General features: G+C 38.4%; 1 protein-coding gene and 1 long non-coding RNA gene across 3 annotated transcripts in view; one reads left to right on the top strand and one right to left on the bottom strand.

The window, feature by feature from the left end:
- ttk (ttk protein kinase) overlaps nt 1-16267 on the top strand; it is a 43979-nt gene that overhangs the window by 13315 nt on the left and 14397 nt on the right. For both annotated transcript variants that reach the window (XM_043686959.1, XM_043686958.1), the window contains exons 8-15: nt 447-535; nt 1114-1192; nt 1724-1841; nt 5854-6035; nt 10155-10300; nt 10420-10591; nt 10693-10785; nt 13671-13828. In XM_043686959.1, coding sequence (XP_043542894.1) covers nt 447-535; nt 1114-1192; nt 1724-1841; nt 5854-6035; nt 10155-10300; nt 10420-10591; nt 10693-10785; nt 13671-13828 — 1037 coding nt within the window. The remainder of the gene's footprint in view (nt 1-446; nt 536-1113; nt 1193-1723; nt 1842-5853; nt 6036-10154; nt 10301-10419; nt 10592-10692; nt 10786-13670; nt 13829-16267) is intronic.
- The window catches only part of LOC122548386, a 64896-nt gene continuing 50084 nt past the window's right edge, over nt 1456-16267 (bottom strand). Inside the window, exons 3-4 of the long non-coding RNA XR_006311222.1 lie at nt 5904-5982; nt 1456-1564 (exon numbers count right to left, since the gene is read on the bottom strand). This is a non-coding gene — a long non-coding RNA (uncharacterized LOC122548386). The remainder of the gene's footprint in view (nt 1565-5903; nt 5983-16267) is intronic.

Here is a 16267-nt window from a genome sequence, read left to right as displayed (position 1 = left end):
CTCCTCTCAGCCTTCCTCTCTCCAAAGAGAGCAGTATTCTATCTGCATAACAGAAGTTTACCTTCAAAATTGGCTGAGTGATAGAGTAATAGTCAATGAATATTTTTCAGGTTTGAGGAAAGTTTTTAAAGGAGTTCTCCTGGGGTTGGTACTGGGATACTTGCTTTTTCTGATCTGGATCTTGGTGTGCAGGAGACAATTTCAAAGTTTGCAGATGACACTATTAGTCGATTAATCATTATCTATGCAAATTCCATGCTAATTGTTTTATCTGCACTTAAGCATGCAATAACTATTAAGTTAAATAAAAGTCATTATTGAACAAATGAGGCAGGTTTGAATTTAAAGTGAAAGCAAACTGTTCAGCATGATAATCTTTTTCACTGCCACAAAGAAGTCATTTTTGTCTTGTTGAAGCACAATTAAATCTTTTATTTTCTTTGTAGGTCTTGCAAGCAGGCAAAGTTCCCTTTCAGCCAACAATGAATGAAGCAGTGTGTGGCTTAAAGAAGATGGATATTCCCTCTGTGAAGATGTAAGCCTTAAACACATTTGTAATTGTGTAGCTTGTGTTCATTTTAAAGTAAGGGATTATTAGTGGGTGGACACTAATTAACTATGTCAAATCTTTTATGGACCCAACTTGTGATTTTCCGAATGACAGAGATAAGTTTAATTTTGTCGTCTGTCTAAAACTTATTTGTTCATGGAACTTGGACGTAACATGCATTTATTGTCCGTTCCTCATTGCTCTTAAGGTGGTGAGCTGCCGCCAAGAACTGTTGCAGTACATGTAATGTAGGGACACCCACAATCTTGCTGAATTCCTGGATTTGACTCTATGACAGTGAAGGAATGGCAATATAATTCGAAGTCAGGATGGTGTGACTTTCAGGTTAACTTGCTGGCAGGTGTGATCCCAATGCTTACTGCCCCTTCTCCTTTTTAGATGGCAGAGGTTCAGGAGATGGAAAGTGTGCAAATTGGAGATGGTAAACACTGTAATATAGAATATTAACTATTTTCAATAATGAAAATGCTACAGGGGTACTACAGACTTTGAAATGTACTATTGGTATCTAATGTGGGCAATTTCTCTTTTTAAATCTTCAGGCAAACTTGCTCATCCAAAGCAATGAATGTATTAGCTTTAGCATTGCCTCAATCAGATTTGTGTGCCCAAGACTTGAAGGTAATTTGTTTAATCTTCTGAAACACCTCTGTAGCTAGGCAATCAATAGAGGCTAATATTTATTCCAAAACTGCTGCTTGTATAATTAATTGTTCATGTGAGGGCGTATCTGGTGCCTGTGGCTCCTTTCAACAATGCCGTTACATGGGATGTGCTATGTTTAAACGTGTATGCTCTGCTTGATTAAACATGCAAAACTGCTGTTTTGTTCATTAATTTGAATTTTTTAATCATTACAAGCATATGAATTGGAATGGCATTAGGTAAACTTATTTCATTTAAGATTTTTCAATTTTTGAATCATACATTCCGTCATTTTAAATGGCCTTGATTTGCAGCTGAAGTTGTTGAGTTGACTTCAGTAAAGGGAATCTGAAAAATTAAATTTTGCATTTGTTGACATCAAATAATATATTCACCAGGTTTATTTTAATTTAGTATGATCTATCTGTGGCTAGTATCCTATACTGAAATGTTTCCAGTAAATTTCAACCAGAAATGGAGTTCTCAGGTTTGCATTTATACTTTCAGTGCCATTCAACTATCATCAGTTCCCCAAATTTGCAAAGCTCAAATGAGGATAGTGAAAATGTGAATGCTTCCCCCATCTTTACTGGCAGTGGATTGCGGGATTTAAAAAAACGAGGAGGTAAGCTCATTGAACTATTATCTAACCTCCTGCTTAAAAACAGCTGAGTTTTAATTTAACTGACTTTATTGTCCATTGGTGAACTTGCAAAATTAACACCGTACAGTAAGTTACCACTTAGTTATAACTGCATTTCTGAATATTTTGATATTTGAATGACATTAAATGAATCAGGTTTTCACATTAAAACCAACATAGAAGTTGTGATTATGTTTGAACCCTGTAAATTGAAATACTTGGCTAAAGTCTCATAATATTAAATGCAATAATTTTTAAATTAAAATAAATCTTACAATATGAAAAATTTGGTAGCTTTCTAACTGCCTCTCACTAGCCAATGATCATGGTTCCTGGACAATCTGCTCATCAATAAGGACAGTCCTAACTCAGAATTTCTGCACTGATGGGATCTGCATTTTCCCAACTCCAGAGCTGTATGTTACGATCTGATCAAAATTTAGATGGAAAATAGAAAGTGAAGAAGAGGGAACTGGAGGCTTGACAAAGCAAGAATTTATGAGTGAATAGGTAATGGGAGAAGCCACTCCAAAATGGCATCAACTGGGACATGGTCTCACATTGGATTGACTGGAAATTACTTTAAAGTGAATCCCGTGATGACCAACATGAAAGCTAAAGATTGCTAAATGAGGGCTTATTTCTTTTTTTCAGTCTGGGAAAATTGTAGAGAATAGGAGCAAGAGTAGGCCATTCAGCCCTTTGAGACTGTTCCACCATTCAAAACGATCGTGGCTGATCATCCAACTTAGTACCTTGTTTCTGCTTTCTTTCCATACCCTTTAATCCATTTAGGCCTAAGAACTATTTCTTACTCCTTGAAAACATTTAGTTTTTGGCTTCTACTGCTGTCTATGACAAAGACTTCCACAGGCTTACCGTTGTCTGGGTGAAGAAATTTCTTATAATCTCAGCCCTAACTAACCTAACCTCTTATCATTAGACTGTGACCCCTGAACTCCCAAGTTATTGTAAGCATCCTTTCTGTGATTACCCTGTCTAGCTCTGCTAGAATTTATAGTTCTCCCATCCCAATCGTTCCCAGCCCCAGATGTGGTCTAAGTAAAGCCTGTACAATTGCAATAAGACATCCAAGTATCTGTACCAGAATCTTTGAGCGTTACTCTATTCCCCGTACTCCCTTTAAATTATACACCAAAAAACACTAGAATTCCACGTGAACCTCTCTGAGAGTTGTGATTGTATTTTAAGCCTGGAACACAAATGCTGGAGGGTGCAGCCATATTTCACTCAATAGAGCAACAAGTGAGAATTTGCTCCAATTGTTGTTTAAGTTGTATACTGTATGTGCCTCCTCTTGTACATTGCTATCTTTGAAAGTTATAATTGCAAATGTCATGTCTTGTGTTGGTGATATAACGATTACCTTTTAAAGGTGATTTTTTAATTTGTTGATGGGATTAAGGCATTGCTAGCTATGCCAGCATTTATTACCCATCCCTCTTTGCCCAGAGAGCAGCTACTATAGATCTAGAGTTACATATAGGCTCAACCAGGTAAGGACACCAGATTTCTTTCCATATAGAGCATTAGTAAATTAGATGGGTTTTTTTAATGGCAATCAACAGTGGTCATTTGGTCACCATTGGGCTGGCTGCTTTTTTTTTTCAAAAACCATATTTTCATTGAATTTCATCATCTACTATGGTGTGATTTGAACCTATCTCCACAGAACATTAACATGGGATTCTGGATTACCAGGCTTTGAGCATTACTTCTATGCTACTGTTTCCCCATTAAGCAATCAAGAGTTAGAACTAAGTAAAGAAAATGCTACTTTCTGCTCACTTTCAAATCTAGTTTTCACTGAAAAAGAAAGTTATTGGGTAGTAGAATTTTAACTTTCTTCCCAGACATTAACAGTTAACCTGCAGAGAAAGATTTGGTTTCTTTGCTCAGTTCTCTCTCTTCATTGCTGCACATTCTCTTTCATCACCATTTGCAATAATGTGAGCTTGGTGATGTCTGTCTTAATTTTGATAAAACTGAGATGGAATGGGGAATAGAAAACTAATGAAGCTGTTAGTCCCAATGTAATAGTCTTTTATAATTACTGGCTAGCTCGTGGGGTTTCTTTTAAACTATAGGGAGGTGTGAACTGCTGGAACCATCTTTATATGCCATAGTCCATGACCTGAGCTCGAGGTCAACCCATGATCCAATTTGCCTCTGCTGCATCTTCACTCTGCAGCTTCCAGCAGAGGTCTTCCTGTTCAATATCCGGCCAGACATCCACCTTTCCTGCCTTCCCAGCTTTCCTGGCTAGCGCACTTCTCCTCTTCACCATCCTTCCCCATTATTTGCTGATCTGTTTTTTTAAACATAAACTGTCCTAATTCTGCTTAATGGAGGCTATATTCTTCCATTTTTATATAGTCGGTTATGAGCGTAGGAGTACTATGATAGGCCTGCACAGTTTAGATTAGATTACTTAGTGTGGAAACAGACCAAAGAAGGCCACGCCTCACCGACCCTCAGAAGAACAACCCACCCAGACCCATTCCCCTACTTTTACCCCTTCACCTGACACTACGGGCAATTTAGCATGGCCAATTCATCTAACCTGCACATCTTTGGACTGTGGGAGGAAACCGGAGCACCCGGAGGAAACCCACACAGACACTGGGAGAATGTGCAAACTCCACACAGACAGTTGCCCAAGGCTGGAATTGAACCTCTGGCGCTGTGAGGCAGCAGTGCTAACCACTGTGCCACAGTGCTGCCCGTGTTGTTTGGATTTGCATATTTTAAACACCTGTATCTGTTTTTCTATTTCTATGTTCCACTTCTACCCTAATTTTATTCCACTTGAGAGAGATTTGCTGGTACAAGTTGGTGTTTCACTTGCATCATTTTGATTTGTATCCTTGTACAGCTGTTAGTCATTTTGGCTCATCAATAAGAACAGGCTGTTCTCATGAACTATCAATAACTATGAATAACTGGAATAATATGGATGATGGCACTTGTTGAAGATGTATACGAAAAGTGGGGAAAATCTCGTAGTTTTTCCATAGTGTCTCTTTGCTGGCTGTGGTCAATATGAAAATGCAGCATGATATTAATCACAATTCCCTCCACTCGTACACAGTTCGTATTATTTGGTTTAATAAACTGAGTCTTATTGTGCTTTGATGTAATTTTCCTTAAATTCTTCAATGTTTTCATGAGGCCTTATCAGTGTGACAAATTTGTCTGGATCAGTGTTATCAAGCTTTTCAAAATTTTCAAGTAATCTTGAAAAAGTGTTAACTAAATCCTCTTTCTTTAATACAATCTGAACTTAATAGTGTTTCACACCAGGTTGTTCCCTTGGTCCTACCTTTTGGGTAGATTTTTTTCTAATGCATTCATGGAACGTGGGTTTCATTGGCTGAATAACCATTCATAGCCACAATACTGTTCCAGGATTTTGACCCAACAACTCTAAAGGAATGGCTATATATTTTTAAGTCAAGATGTGGCTTGAAGGGGAACGTTCAGTTGGTCATGTTCCCAAACAGTTGCTGCTGCTGTTCTTCTAGAAGCTGGTAGTCGTGGGTTTGGAAGTCTAAAGAGACTTTGAGTTTGGTGTGCAATCGATATTTGCATTACATATAGCATTTGGGGGTACAATATCAAAATGTCCTTACTGAGAATCTGGCTGCGTTGATATCAACTTGTAAGTAAAACCTATTTGAAGGTTAAATTGGCAGGCCTTTTCATTTTGGTGGAGAAAGTGAGGATTGCAGATGCTGGAGATCAAAGTCGAGAGTGTAGTGCTGGAAAAGTTCCTGATGAAGGGCTTATGCCTGAAATGTCTATTCTCCTGCTCCTTGGCTGCTGCCTGACCTGCTGTACTTTTCCAGCACCACACTCTCAGCTTTTTCATTTTCCCTTTTCTACTGAACTGCTTTCATTAGTCTCTTTCCAAATCACCTAGCAATCTTTGAATAACGATAAAGGTAAGAAATTTGACCTTTTTGTTTTGCAGCTGTTTCTGATTATATTAACCAAGACAATTGTGAACTAAAATCTGCTAACCTGAAGAAAAACAGTTTAAAGGAATCCAAGACTCGTACTGTTGATATGATGAAGAAGCCAGGTTGTTTTGCCGCAGAAGCTGTCAAAGGAAAAGAAGTATTAGGAGGTGCTTTTGCTCACATTTCGCCTGAGGTAACGTTCTTTTCTCAAGTGGTATTTTTGAAGTATTTCTCTACAATTGTAACTAAAATTTCACCCCTACTCAATACTCATGAACATACCAATTCTCTTGTTGTTTTCCCTGCAAAAATCAACCACCTTGATTAGTTTTGTCATCTGGAAATATAGGCACCTGTGTTTGTGACACTAAGTCCAAGACCATTTATGAGATCATTAAACAAATGAATTTTCAAAATTAACTACTGGAATGTTGTGCAATAGTCTCCCAAGATGACAATGCCTGTAACATCACTGAGTTCTATTGTCAGCTTTTAGAGATTCATTATAAAGTATTTGCACCAGCTCTAACCTTCTGTACAGTATATTTCTTTTCTGTTGAATTGTATCTAAGACCTCCTGGTCTTGACACTGTGCAATCATTGTTTCATATCTGTCAAGCTCCTTTGTCACAACCTTAATGAAAAATAGTAACCAGGATCCCAGCTAGTTACGATATGTGTTAATAATTTAGATGAGTGAAATAAATGTAATATCTCAAACTTGTAGATGACACACAGCTGGGTTGAAAAGTGAGCTGTGAGGAGGGTGTAGAGATGCCGCAGTGTGATTTGTATAGGCTTAGTGGATAATGCAGTAATTGGCAGTATAATGTGCACAAATGAGATTCTTTATTTTGCTACCAAAATAAGGAAGAGAGATTATTATTTGAATGGCTGAAGTTGAGAGAGGATATGCTCAATGAGACCTGGGTGTCCTGATGCACCAGTTGCTGCAAGTTAGTGCATAGGTGCTGCAGGCAGTAAAGAAGACACAGTATATGTTGGCCTTCATTTTGAGTACAAGAACAGGAATGCCTTGCTGTAATTATACTGGGCATTGAGGCCACATCTGGAATATTGTGTACAGTTTTGGTCTCCTTGTCTGTAGAAAGATGTTCTTTCCGTACACAGAATGCAGTGAAGGTTTATCAAATTAGTTGCTGGATGGCAGGACTGACACAAGAGGAGAGATTGAGTCAGTTAGTGTTGCATTTGAAGGAGATTGGAATAATGAGTGGAGATCTTGTAGAAACCTAATAAAATTCTAACTGGACCTAGACAGGTTAGATGCAGGAAGGATGTTCCTGATGATGGGAGAGTCCAGAACTAGGGATCATAGTTTAAGTGTAAGGGGTAAATCTTTAGGACTTGAGATGAGAAATTTCTTAAGTTCATTAAGGACACTTCCTTCCATATCCTCTTTAATCCTTTACTAAGTGAATCAGTCTCACATTAATAGAAGCAAAAACTCCCCTTGTCATGCTCTTGCAAGGTGATCTTGCTTTAAAGTGGCTCTATTCTTCCTTGTGCCTTTCTTTGTATTAGTATATTAAACTTCCAATTAACTTACATTTCATTTCCCATCTGAAGCATTGTGCAGTTTTTGGTCTCCTACCAAAGAAAGGATATACTTCCCATTGGGTGAGTGTAGTGGAGGTTTGAGACTGATACTTGGGGTGGCCGGATGTTGTATGTTGAGAATTTGATTTGACTGACCCTGCTCTCATCAGAGTGACAAAGGATCTGTTGATGTGTATACAATTCTAGCACAACATGACAACCTGGATGTTAGGAAGAGGTTTTCTCTGATTGGGGAACCAAACACTAGGGGACAAAGTCTTGGAATATGGGGTAGACCCATAGGACTGAATTTTATTGACTCAAAGGGTAGTAAACTATTTAGAATTCTCTATGACAGAAGGTTGTGAAGGATAAGTCACTAAATATGTTTTCAAGAAAGTGATAGATATTTTATATTTTAATAGCATCAAGTGATATTGGGAGAAAATGGGATATAGCACTGAAATAGAGGGTCAGCTATGATCATATGGTGGAGTAAGTTGAAAGGGCCGAATGGCCTACTTCTCATCCTAGTTTGTTTCTATTTCTTTCTAAATGCAGTTACAATTTTTCAAATTACTGGTAGCTCTTTACAATCCTGGTTTTTATATTAATTTGTGGACATGAGCATTGCCGGCTGGTCAGCGTTTATTGTCTGTTCCTAATTGTCCTTGGGAAGGTGGCGCTGAGCTGCCTCCTTGAACTGCTGCAGTCCACCTGCTGTTGGTTGACCCACAGTGCCATTAGGGAGGGAATTCCAAGATTTTGACCCAGTGACAGTGAAGAAATAGTGATATATATCCAGATCAGGATGATTCATGGTTTGGAGGGAAACTTGACGGTGGTGATATTAAATCCGTCTTGATTCTTTAGCATTTACCTCCATGGCCATATTTTTCATTGTTTTCATTTTAAAGTCAGTTATTCCATTCAATCCAGAAAGGATACCTTTTAAGAGTGGTAACTTTACTTTGAATACAATGATATACTGTATATACAGAGCCACTTCCTAGAAGGAACTTTATAGTTTATACACACAGTCAAATGTATGCCTGTTCGGCCGTTGCTGACCAGAATTCTCAATTGCTAGTTTCCAGTCAAATTGTATTTTTATAGCTCTTTGAAATATCAATGTCAATGTTTGAAAATAGTTTGTAAAATAAGTAAATGTGAGGTGAGAGCTGTCTGGAGGAGTGGTGAAGGTATGTTCAATTGAGCCATTCAAGAGGACATTGGATGATTTTTTTCAATAGAAGTAATGTGCAAGGGTATGATGTAGATATGATGAGAGGTGCAATAAGTGTGAGATTATTCATTTGATCAGAGGAATACAATGGCAACTCATCTAAATGAAGGGAAAGTTCATAGTGCTTTGGTGTCCTCATGCATGAATTGTAGAAAACTATTCTGCATGTTCAGCAGATGTTAAGGCAGGCAAATGGAATTTTGGCATTTAGTGCTCAAGGAATAGAGTAGAAAAGTGGGGAAATGCTGCTGAAATTATGCAATACATTAGTGAGACCCCACCTGGAATAGTGCGTATAATGTTTCTCCCCTTAGAATCCCTACAGTGTGGAAACAGCCCATTTGGCCCATTGAGTCTACTCCAATCCTCAGAACAGCATCCCACCCAGAGTCATCCCCTCCCCCTGCCCTCTATTCCTGCAACCTTGCCTTTCCCATTGCTAATCCACCTAGACTCCACTTCCGTGGATGCTATGGCCAATTCACCTTACCTGTGCATTTTTGGACTGTGGGAAGAAACAGGAGCACCTGAAGGAAACCCATGCAGGCACAGGGAGAATGTGCAAACTCCACAGTTGTCCGAAGATGGAATCGAATCTGGGCCCCTGGTGCTGTGAGAAAGCAATGCTAACCATTGAGCCACCATGCTGCCCATACTTGAGGGGGGATGTGGTTGTATTGGAGGCAATTGAGAGGAGGTCCTCGAGATTGATTCCTGAGATGAGTGTGTTTGTCTTATGAAGAGAGATCGAGCAATTAGGTCTATGCTTTCTGGTGTTTAGAATGAGAGGATATCTAACTGAGGTATAGAAGATGCTAAAGGAATTGACAATGTGGAAAGGATGTTTCCTCATGTGGTACAATCTAGAATGAGAGGCTGTGGGGTAGCAGATCTAAAACATAGATGAGGAGAAACTACTTCTGTAAATAGGTTGTAAATCTAGAATTCACCAGCCAGCGTGTGTGGATGCTGGACGTGATTAAATTTAAGGAGAAGTTAAATGAGTTGAAGAGTTATTGAGCGAAGCAGGAAGGTGGAATTGAGACTAAGAGGACATCAGCTATAATCATATCAAATGGCAAAACAGACTCAAGGAATTGAATTGCCTAATTCTTATGTAAATCTTGGAAATTGCCACTTAGTTAAAATGCTCAAAGCCTTGTGGACATGATCGGCTCAATGGCCAACTATTGCATTATATAACATTTCTGTGATATCAAAAACACTAATAATTAAAATCTCTCCATCCTTTCTGTTGAGATTGAGCCACTCCTACTAGTCACAATCAAATTCAAATGTTTGTTAATAGTCATAATCTAAACTTAACTGGACCACCAGTGAAAGTTGGGTTTCATTGTCCAGTAGCTTCTCTCTCCCAGTTCTCCTGGTGCTAAAAATAGTTTCACGAGTATGCACGTAGTTGTAAATGTCACAATCCCATTTAGGCCACATGAATTCTGGATCAGCTATTTTTCATTCTTTGACAGTGTTATTTTGTTCACACAGGCTAATGTACCAATATTTAATAAGGCTGGTGCGATGCTTGCTCCAAAGAAAATTCCATCCACTACTAGTGTTAGTAAAAGTGCAGTTCCAATAGCATCTACTTGTCAGACACCCAGCACCAAGATGTCTAATCACTCCTCATGCAGGTAATAATCATTTCTATTGAAGACTCATTTAAGAAATATGTTAACCCTTCTTTAAAGTATTTTGTTATAGTTTTCTTGAATGTAATCTTGAAACTATTTGAGTGCTTTTTCTTTGCAAGTTCACAGACTCCAGTTGTGAACAAATCTGTACTGGTGCAGGTTTCAACTCCACACAATTTTATACCAGCTTCCCAATTTCACACCAGTTTTCCACCTACTCCAGCAACACCACAACAGCATTACAATCAGCTCCAACAATATGGATCTTCTCAGCTTCTGCCACAATTGGGGGTAATTGATTCCAACTTGAAATTTTGATACAACATAACCGTTTTAGGCATGTTATGAATTTGAACATTAAGTTTTACTTTACATTTGAGATCTATTTTTAGATTCCAGGTACTTTTGCTGCCAATGAAACTTTCATGATTAAGGAGAGAGTCTATTCTGTAATAAAATTGCTTGGAACCGGAGGATCAAGTAAGGTAATACTATGACATTTAATTCCTTCACTATGAATTGTTATTTTAAACCAATTAATAGGAATAATACAAAGTATGGAAAATCTTTAAAGCAGCACAAAACCATAAGCTCAAATTGAAGAACTTGTTCCAAATTAAGTTAAATCTTGTAACATTCATGAAGGTGAAATTCTATGGGTTTTTCTTCAAAAGACAACTGCAGGGGAAAGGTAAACCTGGATAACAATTATTAAATTCCAAAAGGAGTTTAAGAACGCAAATTCAAAATAATTAAAATTCGGATTAGGGCCAATAATGAAAGCTTTCTCTTCAGAGTGACCAAAGCATGGATTAAACACTCATTGCAGGGGCAGTAAAAGCTATGGAATAATTGAACAGCTAATTTACTGCTGGAATTGGGTTTTGGGACCATTCTCTCCATAATTACTTTCACAGTAGGTTTACCTTAGTTACTATTTTAATACTCCCTGCAAATGTAGGAATAAATGAACTAGCAGTAGCGACAGTGAATTGATTAAAATTACATAAAGGGAGATATTTAAATAATCGTAGTTCTTAAAACAGACAAGTTACTTGGAAAGGATGGAATGTGTCCTAGATTGATTGTTTTTGGATCCTGAAGATAGACTTCAGATCTTGTGCATTGATTCAACAAATATCTTGGGCAATGTCTTAGCTGTGCAGCTTCTGTTCCATGCTTTAGAATATGCTTGATAAACTTCTCTTTTGCTCTCTCACTCTCCCCGCCCCCACTTATGAGTTCCTTTAAAAATCAGTCTTTTTGATTTCTGTTTTACATCACCAGCTTGACCACTCTACCCCAGTCTCAAGTACCTAATCCATATCAACCCATTTTTTTGTCTGATTGCAACACCTTAGATTCTTTGGTAAATCTTTTCCTATGTCAAAAATACTATATGAATTCAAATTATTGTTGTTCAAAATATTCAATCAACCATCTGGTAACAACAAATGACTCATAATAAAGCAAATGTTTGAAAAATATTATGGGCTGGCAGAATAGTTTGTGATTAAACAATCACACTAATGGTATAGTTCTGTGCCTCTCTGAAGCTAGCTATTTTTAGACTGCCTGTGCTTGCTTTGTTCCCTGAGCTCACATTGAACAGCCAAGGCCGACTTGAAATGAAGTTAAAACCCTTTCTGATTAGAGTCATAGAACTATAGAGATGTACAGCACGGAAACAGACCCTTTGGTCCAACTCGTCTATGCTGACCAGATATTCCAACCCAATCTAGTCCCACCTGCCAGCCCCTGGCCCGATCCCTCCAAACACTTCCTATTCACATACCCATCCAGATGCCTTTTAAATGTTGCAATTGTACCAGCCTCCACCACTTCCTCTGGCAGCTCATTCCATACACGCACTACCCTCTGAGTGAAAACGTTGCCTCTTGGGTCTCTTTTATATCTTTCCCTTCTCACCCTCAACCTATGCTGTCTAGTTCTGGACTCCCCCATCTCAGGAAAAAGACTTTGTCTATTTATGCTATCCATGCTCCTAATGATTTTATAAACCTCTATAAGGTCACCCCTTAGCCTCCGACGCTCCAGGGAAAACAGCCCTAGCCTATTCAGCCTCTCCCTGAATCTCAAATCCTCCAACCCTGGCAACATCCTTGTAAATCTTTTCTGAACCCTTTCAAGTTTCACAACATCTTTCCGATAGGAAGGAGATCAAAATTGCATGCAATATTCCAACAGTGGCCTAACCAATGTCCTGTTCAGCCGCAACATGACCTCCCAACTCCTGTATTCAATATTCTGACCAATAAATGAAAACATAGCAAACACCTTCTTCATTATCCAATCTACCTGCGATTCCACTTTCAAGGAGATATGAACCTGCACTCCAAGATCTCTCTGTTCAGCAACACTCTCTAGGATCTTCCCATTATGTGTATAAGTTCTGCTAAGATTTGCTTTCCCAAACTGTAGCACCTTACATTTATCTGAATTAAACTCCATCAGCCACTTCTCAGCCCATTGGTCCATTTGGTAAAGATCCTGTTGTAATCTGAGGTAACCCTCTTTGCTGTCCACTACACCTCCAATTTTGGTGTCATCTGCAAACTTACTAACTATACCTCTTATGCTCCCATCCAAATCATTTACATAAATGATGAAAAGTAGTGGACCCAGCACCGATCCTTGTGGCACTCCACTGGTCACAGGCCTCCAGTCTAAAAAACAACCCTCCACCACCACCCTCTGTCTTCTACCTTTGAGCCAGTTCTGTAAACAAATGGTGAATTTTCCCTGTATTCCATGAGATTTAATCTTGCTCACCAGTCTCCAATGGGGAACCTTGTCAAATGCCTTACTGAAGTCTATATAGATCACATCTACCACTCTGCCCTCATCAATCCTCTTTGTTACGTCTTCAAAAAGACTCAATCAAGTTTGTGAGACATGATTTACCACACGTAAAGCCATGTTAACTATTCCTAATCAATCCTTGCCTTTCTGAATACATATTGAATATTTTTTCCATATTTTTAAAAAGAAGCAAACTTGTATCTTTCCTGATCAGGTAGTACCATTTGAGTAATGCAAGAGATTCTTATTTTTTAAAAAAACAAAACTTAGTTAATGTTTCATTATTTTCTATCTCTCCATCCTACACACCCATACATATGCTGTGTAATGAGAAGACAAAGGAAATTGACTGAATTTTTTCAAACATGTCTAAATCCTTCCCAGTTTGGATATGTTATCTGAGGCAGCTGGGGATTGAATCCACCCCAGTAGTTTGGATACTACCACTCCACTCTTTCTCCTTGAATTTGGGCATGGATAGAGAAGAGTTTAATTAGAGCAATGAGAAATATTTATATCTAAAAGTAATGTGTTCTCTTTTCACCAGGTATTCCAAGTACTTGACCAGAAGAAACAATTGTATGCTATTAAGCAAGTTAATCTGCAGGATGCAGATGAGTTTGCAGTTGCAGGCTACAAAGGCGAAATTGAATACCTGAAACGTCTGCAGCAACACAGTGACAAGATAATCAGGCTTTTTGACTAGTAAGTTGTTTTTAACCAGGTTACTCTATTTCCCTTGGTGACTAACTACTTGATTAACATGAATTAATGTTGCTGTAACTCAATATTCTTCATATTGGAGCCAAGAACATGCTTGACCAAATGTTGCCTCCCATCCTGCCAAAACTTTTCCTATTCAGGTATCCATCCAGATGCCTTTTCAAAGTTGTAATTGTACCCATCTCTACCACTTCCTCTGGCAGATTGTTCCATACCCCCCTCACCTTAAATATATGTCCTCTAGTTTTGGACAATCTCCCTCCCTAGGAAAAAAGATCTTAGTTACTCACCCTATCCATGCCCCTCATTATTTTAAAATCCTCTGTAAGATCACCCTCTGCCTCTGATGCTCCAGGGAAAGAAGCACCAGCCTATTCAAACTCTCCAGTTCCGGCAGCATCCTTGTAAATCTTTGCTGCACCCGCTCCAGTTTAACAACATTCTTCTGATTAGAAGGGCAATCAGAATTGTATGCAGTATTCTAAAAGTGGCCTATCCAATGTCCTGTACAGTCACAATGTAACACCCCAAAACCTACACTCAATGTTTTGACCAATGAAGGCAAGCGAGCCAAGCATTGTCTTCACCATTGTTATGCACCAGACCAAGCCCCTCAAAATACATTAAGAAGATACCACAGACCCTAACTTTTTCTCGTTTTAAAGGGCAAATATAAGGCATGTGTTTTGGATGCAGTTTGATTGGTCAAAGTACTGAACTTGAAACAAAACTCACTTTATTCTTACACTATAGTTAAAAATGCAAAGAAAATAAAGAAGAATTGGAATAATTTAACTCTGGAAAACTTAACAGAATAAAAGATTATTTAACTACTAGACATCAACTGTTCCAGTATAGTAACATCTCATAAGTACATCCTTTGCCAAGGCAAATATTTAGGAAAACAGATTGCATCCCATGCGATTCTCCAGTGCATGAGGAAAGAACATCAAAAAAAACTGAGTGAGAGAGCAAGAGAACTCGAATGTTTTGTCATAGCAGGGAGAAATGTGTAGCAGCTACCAAACCCCAAGAGCTACTGAAAGTTAAACTAAAATCATAGTTCTATGGGAGCTTGACCCTATCCCTTCATACCACTTTTGTTTCAACCTTTCTTTGTTTAATAAAAATCCCAAGCTGTTTACTTTTTTGGGTGGAAACAGCTGCTCGCCACCTCTGTCTCAACCTCTCTTCATTTTTTAGAAAAAATCCAGGACAGAAAATCCAATTTGGAGGACAGGAAAGCTTTCTGTCTGTAATAGTTGCTCCTTTTTTTTTAAGGTATTTTAGGTGTTGGAGGTGATTTCCTGGAATTCTAGGAGCAGCAATTACTGTTTTATATGCTGTTGCATTGTTTTGGAACTTTAGAGGAAAGAAAAGTCAAAACAGCAGCACTTTTAAAAGGGAGAGGAACAGACAAAGGAAGCACATTGATGAGGTCAGTGCAGGAGAGAGAGAAACCCAGAATAGTGAATGTGCACAGTTACTGCCTTTGCTGTTTGAATTCATGTATCACTGGACAATGGAGTACATCTGGGAAAATTAACAAACAGTGAAATTCACAACTGATCTTGGAAGAACCTGTCTGGGAATGGTCACAGCACAGAAACAGATTAGTGAACATTTTAAGTGTGGCCTTACAGTAAGCTTGTAGTAGTGACTAGCGTGGGTTCTTTCTTGATTATATGTTACATTGGGGTATGTCTCTTGATTAAACTTAAAAAAAAAAGCCATAAGTATTAATTTAACCTGGAGCAGTATTTTGTAGAGGAATAAGACAGTGCTTGTTTCTGGGTCTGTAGATTGAAAGAAGCAACAATGGCCTTTAGTAGAGTGATATGCTCTTCTTGTCGGATGTGGGAGTTTAGGGAGAGTTTATGGGTTACTGAGGATTATATCAGCAATAAATGTCGTTGGTTGCAAATCCTATCAGATCAAATGAATTGGTTGCCTCTAACTGTCTCTCCAATGAGGAATTTACAAGAGCAAGGCGATGTGATGGATGGCAGTTATAGGAAGGGGGAAAAGTTGCAGATACAGTCACATAGATGGGTTAACTCCAAGAAAGGTAAGAGAGATAGGCTGTTAGTGCAGGGGTCTTCTATGGCTATCCCCATTTCAAACAAGTATGCTGTTTTCCTTACCAACATGCAACACCTTACATTTATCTTTATTAAACTACATCAACCACTCCTCGGCCCAATAGCCCATCTCATTAAGATGCCGTTGTACTCTGAGGTTCTCTTAATATTTAAACTGCAATGAAGTTTGCAAATGTCAGTTTATACCTCTTCCCTTGTATATTACTGAGCTATTTGATGAAAAACCTCATCTCTGTTGCATTAATTTATCTTGGCGTAATAGGATTCACTCTTGTATCCCTCAAGGGAATCATATAATCATAGAAATTTACATAATGTA

This window comes from Chiloscyllium plagiosum, chromosome 3 (assembly GCF_004010195.1).
Source record: "Chiloscyllium plagiosum isolate BGI_BamShark_2017 chromosome 3, ASM401019v2, whole genome shotgun sequence".
Taxonomy (NCBI): Eukaryota; Metazoa; Chordata; class Chondrichthyes; order Orectolobiformes; family Hemiscylliidae; genus Chiloscyllium; species Chiloscyllium plagiosum.
This window is presented reverse-complemented; position numbering and strand designations above follow the sequence as displayed.